The following is a 12,250-nucleotide window of genomic DNA, read 5'->3' on the forward strand; positions in this document are numbered from 1 at the left end:
TTACAGGTATTTGATCTCATATATGTTAATGTTTTAACTGAGTGACTCCCTAAAGCAGGTCCTTGGACAAGTTTCCGTCCCCCAGGAATATTATAGCAGTGTGTCCTGTCCCCCATCTCCCTGCACGGAGAAAGCCTGAGGACTATGTAGTAAATGATTTGTAAAAAGGAGACAAATGTATTGTGTTGGAAGGACTGTCTTTTATTCTGAGATTATTTCTTTTTCTTGTGGTGTCTTAAAGAAAATTCTTTCTCTTTAGGAAATGATAATTTTAGGTTGTTTTTTTTTTTTTAATGCCTTTCCTTGGAAAAAAATGAAAAAAAAATCCAGTAACCCAGTGTCAGTCCCTCAATTTTGGGACTTTGCAATTGCTATAAGTAGTCTGGCAGCCTGGTCTCATTTGTAGAGTCCTGTGAGTACCTCTAGGTGCCTCTTGATGCCACTTACCACGTAAGTGCTTACAAATTACCTGCTTCATAATCTGCAGCAGAATTTCTCCAAGGATTGACATCACGCTTACAGCTCTGGAGTTTACAGTACACCGGTATGTAGTTTCCTTATTTAAGAAAATTGGGACACTGCCCATTTGCAGTCCTCTCATATTCCCCCTGTTCTCTCTGATTCCACAGATCCTTCAGGACGGCACCTAATGTAAGGCAGTTCCGTTTGCTGTTCTTATAATGTTCTTTTCCCTATAGATTTGGACATGCATATACATGTTGTTTGGGGGAATTTGCAGCACATCCAATGAAAGCATAATTCCCAACTAACAGTCAAATCCTTTTCTTTGGAGCTACCCAGAACACACCTACCCTCTCTTCCATATGACAGCCCTTCAGAGACTTGAAGACAGTGTGTGACTCTCCTGTGAGCTAAGAGCACTGGCTGAGTCAGACAGACTCGAGTGACAAGCCCAGCTTCACTCCCTCTCAGCTGGAAGAGCCAAGGTAAGTTACTGCAGCTTAATTTCTCTCTACTTCAGATCCTTAGCTGATTTATAAAATGGGGGTAACTTCTCCACTTTTTTTGGTATTTTGTGCAATAAAATAATGTAATGTATGTAAAATGTTTAACACAGTTCCTGGCATAGCAAGAACTTAGTAAATGCTAGCCACTCTCTACCACTTCAATTACAAAGAAACAAGTGGGCATTTTAAGTGTTAAAGCTGATGGAGAGCAAAATTGTGTGTGTGTGTGTGTATGTGTGTGTGTGTGTTTGTGTGTGCATGTTTCTCTCCTGAATGATGGGGGAAGGTAGGGTACCCCAAACTAGAACTTGATCTTTAAGCTTCTCTGTTTTCAGGTTACTGGGTATGTGTTCACTAGGGCTGGGGGAGAGATTGTTGGGAATCTAGAGGCAAGCTTAATTTCAACAGCTGGAAAGCTATTTGTTGACATATTGAACAGTCTCTTGTTTATTCTGATTTCCCAGTGCAGCTAGCCATGCAATCCCCCAAACTCAATTACCTCTTGCAAGGCGGCAGGAGCTCAACACCTCCTAGACATATTGATCAACACAGATTGGGAGGGACAGGAGTGATCTGAGAGATGTTAAGTAGCAATTTCTGGACTTTTTCTGCCTTAGGAGACTTTCCTTTTCTGTGCTTCTAGAGACTCTTTAATAAAACAGAAGTCTATGCCCAAGTGGTCAGAATTTGCAAGAGCCTTCTCTCAGTAGGCTTTTTAGAAGCAAGCTGATGAGGATGGTCACAGTGGACCAGAACATGAGTCCCTGGAGTGGCCAGAACGGTTTTCCAGCTGTAGCTTTTTGCCTACACTGGGGCTCTGCAAGCAATTGCATGATATAAACTCTGAATGCCATTGCAAGTAGAAAAAGTTTGGAAGGAGACACACCCAATTCTCAGCAGACAGAGCAGTGGGACTTGTGGGGAAGCAGGGTGGAGTAGTCTCAGGACTTTATCTGTACTGAGATTTCAAGTTTTTAATCCTAGGAATAAATTCCTAGATTACTTGTGTATTAAACATAACTAATAGTTAGAAGTAATCATTTTAAATATAAACTAAGAAAAGCTGAATAATAGCAAACCATCCAAAATACTGTTTTAGAGGTAACTTCAAAAGGAAAGGTCCAAATGGTGCAACTTTTCAGCTTGTTGGGGGAGAAAGGTTGCTTGTGAGTGAATTTTGGGATTCCCTAGAGAGGGCATGCAGAGGACTAGGAAGGGCTAGACATAAACTCATAGGGAATTAGTCATGTTTGAAAATGGAAACTAACTTCTTTTTCTTTGCAAATAAATATAATGGGGCAACTTCAGACAAACAAGAAAAAGGTAGATAAGGAAAAGGAAAATAAAAATACCATGCAATTTGTAATTCTGCCATTCAATTATGGTCACTGTGAATATTTGGATATGCTCTTCTATGCTAACTTTCTGGGGGAATGTAATTAAGATTTCAAAAGTGTTATTAAAATATGTACATTTAAAACAATTATGACTTTCTTTTGAGACACCTCATTTTAAGAGGTGGTTTCCAATTTGCAATCCTATGGACTCAGTTTTTTGTGTTCTGGGATGACATGTGTGTGCACAATGCCACACAGTGTAGAAACAGACACATTTATTTTATTTTAAAATTATCTCATAAGTCCATATTAGATTTTAATTCTTGATAGACACATTAGGTGTTGCTAAATTGTACCATGACTCATTTAATCATTAAGCAGTTGTATTCTGATATCAGGTATTCAGGTTATTTCCATTTTTTTTTTGTTGTTCTTAATGATAACTGAGCTCTGTATCTGACTGACATTAAGAAACCTGGTTAACATCTTTGTGCTTTTGATTTCTCATTTGCATGATGAAGGTGATATCAGCACCTACCTAATAAGCATGGTGGCTGGGCATCAATAGCTCACAGCATGTAGAGGTGGATGGATCAGGAAGCAGAGAGAAAGACTGGATAGAGAACAGAGGTCAACCCCAAAGCTTACCACCAGTCTCCTATGCCCGCCAGCTAGGGTTCACATCCCAAATGTTCCACAGTCTTCTAAAATAGTCCCCCTTGCCAGTGACCAAGTGTTCAAATGCACCAACATGTGGTGGAACATCTCACATTTGAACAATAACACCTGTTGAAGCTCAACTTCTGTATCAGCAAACTGGGAATTACAAGGCTCTAGGCTCAAATTGTATTGCAGAGCAAAAGACATAACACTTAGGAAGTCACAATTTTTGACATATGAGAAGAGTATTGAAGGCAAGCTCTTACTATGACTGCCACCATTATCACCACTGCTGCAGCTACAATTTAACCACTTGTGGTAAGAAAGTTTTCTTATTTGGTAGGGTAGGGAAATCCAGCAGTGAGTAGAGCATTTTGAGTGTTTCTGCTCCTGGATTGTGAACAGAAAATGATTTCAGAAGCAAACTGATCAGGGCTCAAACTCACCTTTTTCTCATTAGGACTAGATCTGCAATCTGGGTCACAGGAGCTTTTTCCAGCCTGTTTCCTTATTTGTAAAATTAGGATGGCATTGGTGCCTACCTTGCATGTGTTGCTGGGAAACCTGAAAAATGTGATGTGTTCTCAGCCCACAGGCTCATTTAGTATCTGGTGCTTATGATGAGTTACTGTTAGTTGATAATTTTAAATGACTCTGTCCACAAATTCTAAATCCATAACCCAAGATTTTTGAACTTCACCTGAAGGCTTTGACTGTCTGGGGCGTGATGGTCAATTCTGTCCCCAGACTAAATGGGTGTTTAAGTGGTACCACTCTAAAAGTCTGGAGTGGGCCAGAGGGTGTGTTTCAGTAGTAGAGTGCTTAGGTAGCATATACATAGCCCTGAGTTCATCCTCAGTATGGAAAAATGAGAGAGAGAGACAGAGAGAGAGACACACACAGAGACAGACAGACAGACAGACAGACAGACAGACAGACACACACACACACACACACACACACACACACACACACACACACACACACAGAGTGTTCTGGTGACCTTTATTTACTTCTACTCTGACCTATGCCCTCTGTCTAGAAAGCAGGCTTCACCCTTATTTATATGAGAGTGGTCCTCACTGGGTATGCGCAAGTATGACATTCTTACTATGTGTTATAAACCTATGGAGCCTCATGTTGAATCCTAAATTTTTTAGGATGGACATTGGCCACCAGATTTCTCTTTGTCTCTGACACTTCAACATATTGGCTTTTAAAAATTCTCATGGCTATGGGTCACTATTAAGATCGTCACTTCCCAGCTCCCCTCCTCCTCAGTCTCTTCTTTCCTTCCTTTTCCTACCCTTAAACTTCCTTGTGTTTCACAGATGCGTTTCTCTGGATCCTTAGTCACAGTCCTTACCTCTAACACTGAGCCAGCACTTTTTGGTTTGGCCAGCTGCCTTGTCTAGGATTCAGAGGAGCTGCGCCTGCCTGGTTGAAGAGAGCACGCATGTTTCATTTCTGGAGTGGGACACTTTCTGGCTTATCTCTTTGGTTGTGACAGTCTCTTTTCTTTGGGGTAGTCAGAGGTGGACATAGTGGTGTGAAGCTGGTGGTATTATGGGTAAGGGGGTTGGGTTGCAGAGACCAAGAGCTAAAGTAGAGCTTCTGGAGGGCTGACAAGGGAAAGGTGGCCGGAGGCAAATGTCAGAGGCTATATAGAGGCAGAAATCTGGGACCTGAGAGCCAGAACATGCACTAGCAAGTCAAGAGCAGTGAAGTTGGTGGGCGGGCCAGCTAGCTGGCTGGCGGGCAAGAGGGGTGTGTGGCAGGCAATAGCTAAGGGAGATTGCAGAGAACAGCTGTTGGTATTGGGCCTTGCTGTAGTGAACTGGCACTGGATATAAGTCAATTGGTCAGACCAAAAAAGATACAGTGCAAAAGACACTATCATTCTTCTCTGTCACTGGTAAGGTAAGATCTTTCTGAGTTGTTCCTCGTGGAAAATTGTGCTACACACAGGGATTGTTTGATGATGAAGGTGGAGTTGGAGGATTGATTTTCTTTTATTTTGGCTCATCTTTCCCATGGCATGAATTAAGATTAGGATAATTGAAATGTGGGCAGGATTCTTTTATAACACCTTATCTTGGGGTTTTCTAGTTAATGGGACCGAGGTTGGGAAGAAGTGAATCATTATAGTCTATTAGTGAGGAGTAGAGGGCCTGAAGTATTGGCTGGGCTTGAGAATCTCTCAAACCACATGCAAATGGTCAAGTTTCTGTGAGCCTTCATTCACCCAGCCATAAGGAGGAAGGTTGCCAAGAATCTCTGAGGGTTACTGTATGGGTCAGATGATATGAGACAGGTAAACTGCTTAGCAGAAGTACCAGCCAGTGCATGCTCAAGTAATGCTTGTTGTTGGTATTTCTGCTGTTATTGTTCCAATAGTTATGAAAGCACATGGATGATTTCTTTGACATTGTCCCAAATATAGTCTTTTTAGGGCATGATCAGGCTATGAGGACATGTTAATCTTATGTTATGCATCTACAGGGCAACTTGAAATATCTGAATACTGTAGACTAAGGTGCCAGTGATCTCTCATCTAGAATGTCAGACATGCAATCTCAGGGATACCAAAAATCAAGCAATCCCAAGGAAGGGGTGAAGAGACAAAATTACAGTGCTACCATCACAATGAGTCTATTTTAGCTTCAACTCCTGTTAATCTTAGAAAGCAGGTATAAAGGGAATAATAATACTTAGGACCCAAGTACAACTAGCTTTGCAAAGTTCTGCACATCATAGGCAGTTCGAAATTCTGTACAGTTAAAGTTCGGTGCTATCCATGAACCTACTCAGTAAGTAATAAATAGTATTGTAGTGATGACTGTTATTAATAATGATAATGATGAAAATAGTAAGCAAAGTTTTAATTTGTGGAATGCTATTCTTAGTCATTGATAATGTAAATATGCTACTTTTCCTGAGAAAGACATTCACGGATATCATAGTAGTAAAATCTGTGTTAAACCATTGGTAAGAGTCAATGAGCATAAGGAACTAATACTTACCATGGAATAAAGGGTGCCTACTGGTACTTAGGTTGACTCGACTTTGAAGAGCATTGCCAAAGAACCTGAACTTCTTGTAATTGGCCAGAAGGTGGTGCTGCTGACTCATTTGAGACAGGGCTTCCCTAGCTCTGAAGCCTGCTATTGGCATTTATAAACATGGAGGCCTTGCTTTGTAACTGACTAGGTTGGTTTAGAACAGAGAGAGGTTGAAGGGATCATTGCTCCAGCTTTGAGGGTATTTTTTGCAATATGGTTTCTTCAAACTGATAGACCCACCTTCAAAGCCATATACATGGCAACTCACAAAAGCAGGTCTCTATGAATCATTGGAATATATTTCTGAAATTGGCTTTTGACCTTTAAACTTCTTTCTTGTTTACAGATTTCATTGATTTGTGGGGTTTCATCAGGGCCCCTGATGTCAACACATTAGAGTCTCCATCCGGATACCCTGCTGTGTAGCCATGGCAGATATGTCAATACCATTACATTCATTACGTTTCAACAATATGATGAGGGAGGAAAATAGTGACTCCCAAAACAGGGGGGCAACTTTCTCCAGACCAATGACAGAGACCAGAGCAGAGGTTCAAATCCTGCATTCTCAGTTGCAGTTGCCTATAGTCTCTTCTTCAGCCACAGATCCCAGAGGGACATCTATGCAGCTGATGACATCCCCAGGCTTTGATAGTCTGTCTACACCTCTCATGGGAGCACCACACTCTGACACATTGTCCCCACCGCTGATGTCAGCCTCAGACACCGGGACACTGTCTCCACTGGTAATGCCAACCTCAGATTCAGGAACTCTGTCTCCACTTCTAATGCCAGTTACAGACTCTGGAGCACTGTCTCCACTGCTAATGCCAACCTCAGATTCTGGAACATTGTCCCCATTGTTGTCTACTTCAGACTATGGGTTAATGTCCCCAGGGATGATGACAATTCCTGACTTTGGGACAATGTCCACAGAACTAATGGCAGCACCAGATTCTGCAGAAGTATCACCACTGGCAATGCCAGTTCCATCCTCTGGAGTAATATCTGCACCTATAATGAGTACTTCATCCTCTGAGGCATCGTTAGTGCTAGGATCAGATCCTGATGAGATATCCGCACTTCCAGATGTGAACCCTGGGGTGATATCCATAGATCCAGGCTCTGAAGCAATGTCCCCATTGCAAATTACAGATGAGGACACAGAAGCAATGTCCAAAGTGCTAATGACTGCTCTAGCTTCTGGAGAGATATCATCACTGCTAATGTCAGGCACAGACTCTGAAGTGATATCCTCTCTGATAATGTCAGCCCTAGCTTCTGGAGAAACATCAACCCAGCCAACAAACTCTCAAGACTCTGAAGGAATACCCACTATGCTCATGTCAGGCTCAGACTCTGGAGTCATGTCTTCAGTAACTATGCCAGTGTCAGGCTCTGGAGCAAAGTCCACATCACTGCTGTCAATTCCAGATACTGGAGAAATATCCACATTACCAAAGCTGGCCCCAGATGCTGAGGCAATGTCCCCACTGCTAATGACAGCGCTCACCTCCACAGTCATGCCTACTCCACTAATGTCAGCATGTAGTTCTGGAGTGATGTCCCCAGATATAACACAACATATCAACTCTGAGATTGTGTCTGCTCCACCAATAAGAGTCCCCACTACTGGACTGATGTCCACAGTGCCGGTGAGGGCTTCTGATACAGGGGCAATGCCCATACAACTAGTGAGAGTCCCTGCCTCAGGAAATACATCTACATCACAAAAGACAGTTCCTGTCTCTGGATCAATGTCCACTCCGCTGATGCCTGCCACAAGCCCTGGAGCAATGTGCATGGAACAAATGTCAACCACAGCCTCTGGTTCGATATCTACACATTTAACAATGGCCAAAACATCTGGATCAATGCCCATAGGCTTTATGAAGGCCACAGCGAATGGGGCAGTTTCTGCACAGCGAACGAGAGGTTCAGCTTTGGGGACAATGTCCACACATCCAGTTATAGCTACAGCCTCTGAAATAATGTCTGTGTCACAATCAACAGTCCCAGCTTCTGGGTCAGCGTCCATACAGAAAGTTCGAGCTCCTGTCTCTGGACCAATGTCCACATCACAAACAAGAACCACAGCCTCAGGGTTGACATCCACACCACAAATGAGAGCCAAAGCCTCTGGAGCAATGTCTACCCCACTAATGACTGCTGAAACCTCTGGATCAGCATCCCCACTGTTAATGAGAGACACAGCCTCAGGAGTGATATCCATGCCACAGATGAGAGCTCCAGGCTCTGGAGCATTGTCCAAGCCACTAATGACATCCAAAGCTTCTGGAATGTTCATGCAGCAAATGACAACTGCAGCTTCTGGAGCAATGCCCACATTACTAACGAGAGACACAGCTTCTGGAATTCTGTCCATGCCACAGATGACTGATCCAGCCTCAGGAGGCATGTCCACACTGCTAATGAGAGACACAGCTTCTGCAACAATGTCTACATCACAGATGACAGCCACCACCTCTGGAGGCATGTCAGTGCCTCTGACAAGAGTCCCATGTCCTGGAGCAACATCCATATCATTAATGAGAGCCACAACCTCTGAGAAGATGCCTTGTCAGGCAATAAACACTCAAGACTCTGGAAAAGTATCTACATCACTCATGAGACCTGTTACCTTGGGAGAGATACAGATGAGATCCCAGGGCTCTGGGACAATGTCCACACCCCTACTAAGAGCCTCAGACTCTTCGAAGATGTCTACATTGCTCATAAAAGCCCCACCTTCTGGAGAGCGTCCTCTGCTACTAATGAGACCTCCAGCTTCTGGAGAGACAGTTCCACCTCCAAGAGTCCCAGTTTACGGGACATTATCAGCTCCACACATGACAGCCACAGCCTCAGGAATGATGCCCATACTACCTATGAAGGTTTCAGTCCCTGCATCAGAGCCCACACCAGTCCTGAGACCCACAGATTCTGGAGTGATATCCATTCCACTGACGAGGCCCCCAGTTTCGAGAGGAAAGTCCATACCACAAATGATGGCCACAGCTTGTGGAGACATGTGCCCACTCCCAGTGAGAGCTCCAGTGACTGCAGGGGTCTCTCCACCACCAGTCAGAGCATCAGCCTCTTTGGCCATGTCTACAACACTTAGGAGACCCTCTGATGGAGCCGTGGCCACAGAATTAGAGAGGGCTGTAGGCCCTGGAATTATGTCCACTGCACAAATGGCAGCTATGACCTCTGGAGAAATGTTGAAGCCACTAATGAGGGTTTCAGCCTCTGGAACCATGCCCATGCCTTTAGTGTCACCTATGACTTCTGGAGAGATGTCTATGCCACTAATGAAAACCATGCCTTCCGGGACAATGTCAACTCTACAAGCCAAAGTCATGAGGTCTAGAGCTGCATCCTTGACACAGCCAACAATAACAACTTCTGAGGGACTAGCTAATCCCCCACAGAGAGTTCCCGCCTCTGCAGCAGTGTCTACATCACTTATGAGATCCTCAGGTTCAGGAATGACGTCCATACCACTACTGAGGGCTACGGCCTCAGGAGGGATATCCATGCCTCAAATGACAGCTCCAACCTCTGGAGAGATGTCTACACCACTAATGAGGGTGCTGGCACCTGGAACAATGTCCAGACAACAAACTACCTTTGGAATGACACCCACTCTGAATATCAAAGCCACAGACTTGGGAGAGGGATCTACCTCTCACATTAGAGTCACGGCCCCTGGATCAAAGAGCACACCACACATGCCTGGCACAACATCTGAAATAAAGAACCCACCACCAAAGGAAGTGCCATCCTTTGGTATGTTGACCCCAGCACTTTGTTACCTCTTAGAAGAGCAAGAAGCAGCACGGGGCTCATCCTCTGTGGAGGAAGATGCAGAGGAAATTGATGAAGAGAAACAAATGAAGGGGTTTCTGGATGATTCTGAGAAAATGGCATTTCTGGTGTCTCTTCATCTGGGGGCAGCAGAGAGGTGGTCTGTCTTGCAGATGGAGTTAGGAAACCACCTCTCCAGTGAAAATAAATCTTTCTTGAGAAGATCACAGGGTTTGTATGACTCCTTGTCTGAGATAGACATCCTAAGTGCTGTTCTTTGTCATCCTAAGCAGGGCCAGAAGTCAGTCAGGCAGTATGCCACTGACTTCCTGCTGCTGGCCCGACACTTGTCTTGGTCTGATGCCATTCTACGGACCAGGTTTCTGGAAGGACTCTCAGAAGCTGTTACCACCAAAATGGGCCGTATCTTCCTGAAGGTGGCCGGCAGCCTAAAGGAGCTGATAGACAGGTCTCTGTACACTGAGTGCCAGCTGGCTGGAGAGAAGGATTCCTCAGGCAACTCAAACCAAGTTGTGCCAACAGCCTGTAAGAGGAACAATGAGGAGGCCATGGAGAATGAACTGGACTCTCAGCAGCAGACTGATGAGGTAATCAGGGGGACATATGCTCATGGTTTCTGAGTATAAAAATGAGGAAGTAGTGATGTGATATTAATACCCATAGTTTTTCAAGTGGGATCAAGGAAGAGGCAAGATGGAGGTACTGAGTTCCTAGAGTCCAATGGAGAATTTTACAAGTGAGCATAGATATGGTTATTTTGATTATATTTGCCATTTTCAGAAACAATGGCTAATTCAGGTTACTGAGGAGGCTTTGGATCATAAGGAAATTCAGTAGGGTCAACCCCAACTCTCTGTTTATTGTAAGTCCAGTTCTAAGAGAGAGACTTCTTTTATGGACTTGGGTATGTTGTGGACTCAATTCACCAGAGGATTTTATTAACTTAAGACTTGACCACACTTTTTATACATCTGATACATTACAAAGTTCTTTGACTTGCTAGCTCACTGAACTTAATAAAATAGAATGCAATTGGCCATTGAAAGTATGGTTCTTATTTATGCTTTTTCTCCCTTTCTCACAGCACCAACATGTTCCCAAACGCTGTTACTACTTGAAAGAACATGGAGACCCCCAAGAAAGTCTTCATGACCATCTTCGACAGAGTGCAGGCCATCCGAAGGTCCCCACCAATAAGTAGTACTCCTTGGAATCTTATGTGATTTCTGACTTGGCTGCTAACTGGAAGACCGGTTCCTGGACCCATTTCATTCAACTGCATCATAAACCTTGTTGCCTTTACCCTCCAGCCTTCCCCTCCAGGTGCATTCCACTTTATCTCCTTTTTGGTTGCCTTGACCTTTTCATTCACCTACATGCCTGTGACCTGCCCTGACAATCAGTGTGGACTTTAAGAGTGTATGGTGTATGAGGCTTTGAACTTCCATCATTATCATCATCATCATCATCAATAACAACAACAATATCATCATCAAGGCCAGTTCTAATTCTTGGTCCAGGGAGAAGTCTAGGCAGGAGAAATCACATCCTACCTCAAAACACCTTAGAATGTCTTGCCATGTGTCATCAGGCAAACTTGAGGAAACCCTGCTCCCATTCCACCTGGCAGGGGAGCCTATACACAGAGAGATATCCACCCCTATACCATCCTTTCAAATCACGAGACTTGCCCTTATATGCCCCAATTCATAGTATCTAAATGGGTCTCCAAAACCTTTGCCCTGTTTATAGTCTTGATCTTGAACCATTTATTTTGACCCGTAATATTAATAGTAGTGATAGTAATGGCTAACAATTGTTGGTAATGTGCCATGTGACAAGTACTGGGCTAAATCCTTGTCAAGCACCATCTCCCTACAGTGAGCCTAACTTGCTCTTGTGTTGTTAGCTTCTGATCTCTTGATCTGTTGCTTATGGTGTTTGTTCTTTGGTGTGGAATCTCTAGCTATGACCTCTGGGCGACCCCCTCAGTTGTTAATTTCCCTTGCTCCCCTTGGCTTTTGTGCTTTATGACTGGCACTCTTCATAAGGGTCTTGGTGTCTAAACAGGTGTAGGTAGTTAGAACGTAATATGATTAGTGTTTGCCTTCAGGTGGTGGGTTATGGGTGTTTTTTTATTTTCTTTTTACAGTTCTCTGTGCTTTCCAGATTCACCGCAATAAGCATGTATTGCCTTTGTAATCATCAAAATAAAGATCACCTGTGAAAAATGAATTAATTATGCCAATTAGAATTTGATTTATTTGAGTTCTTTAATTTTTTAGCCTTATGTATTTTGTGTGTTTGTGTGTGGAGGGGGAAGGAAGATATACAGTATGTATGTAGGGGCAAGAAGATAATTTTTGGGGCTCAGTTCCCTTTTCCACCATGT

The 12,250-nt window shown here is 43.6% G+C and overlaps 1 protein-coding gene across 1 annotated transcript; it reads left to right on the forward strand.

Moving 5' to 3' along the window:
* Positions 1-806: 806 nt before the first annotated feature.
* Positions 807-12,030, forward strand: Rtl9 (retrotransposon Gag like 9). Its single transcript, XM_021664475.2, has 3 exons — positions 807-947; positions 6,374-10,445; positions 10,943-12,030. The coding sequence occupies exons 2-3, from the start codon at positions 6,456-6,458 to the stop codon at positions 11,057-11,059; spliced, it is 4,107 nt and encodes a 1,368-aa protein (XP_021520150.1). The 5' UTR covers positions 807-947; positions 6,374-6,455; the 3' UTR covers positions 11,060-12,030.
* Positions 12,031-12,250: the final 220 nt, after the last annotated feature.

Source organism: Meriones unguiculatus, chromosome X (assembly GCF_030254825.1).
Source record: "Meriones unguiculatus strain TT.TT164.6M chromosome X, Bangor_MerUng_6.1, whole genome shotgun sequence".
NCBI lineage: Eukaryota > Metazoa > Chordata > Mammalia > Rodentia > Muridae > Meriones > Meriones unguiculatus.

Excerpts from the sequence above, each read along its gene's own strand:
- Rtl9 (XM_021664475.2), top strand. The coding sequence starts at position 6,456 with ATGGCAGATATGTCAATACCATTACATTCATTACGTTTCAACAATATG. Across the intron at positions 10,446-10,942 it reads CTCAGCAGCAGACTGATGAG|CACCAACATGTTCCCAAACG; the intron begins GTAATCAGGGGG and ends CCTTTCTCACAG.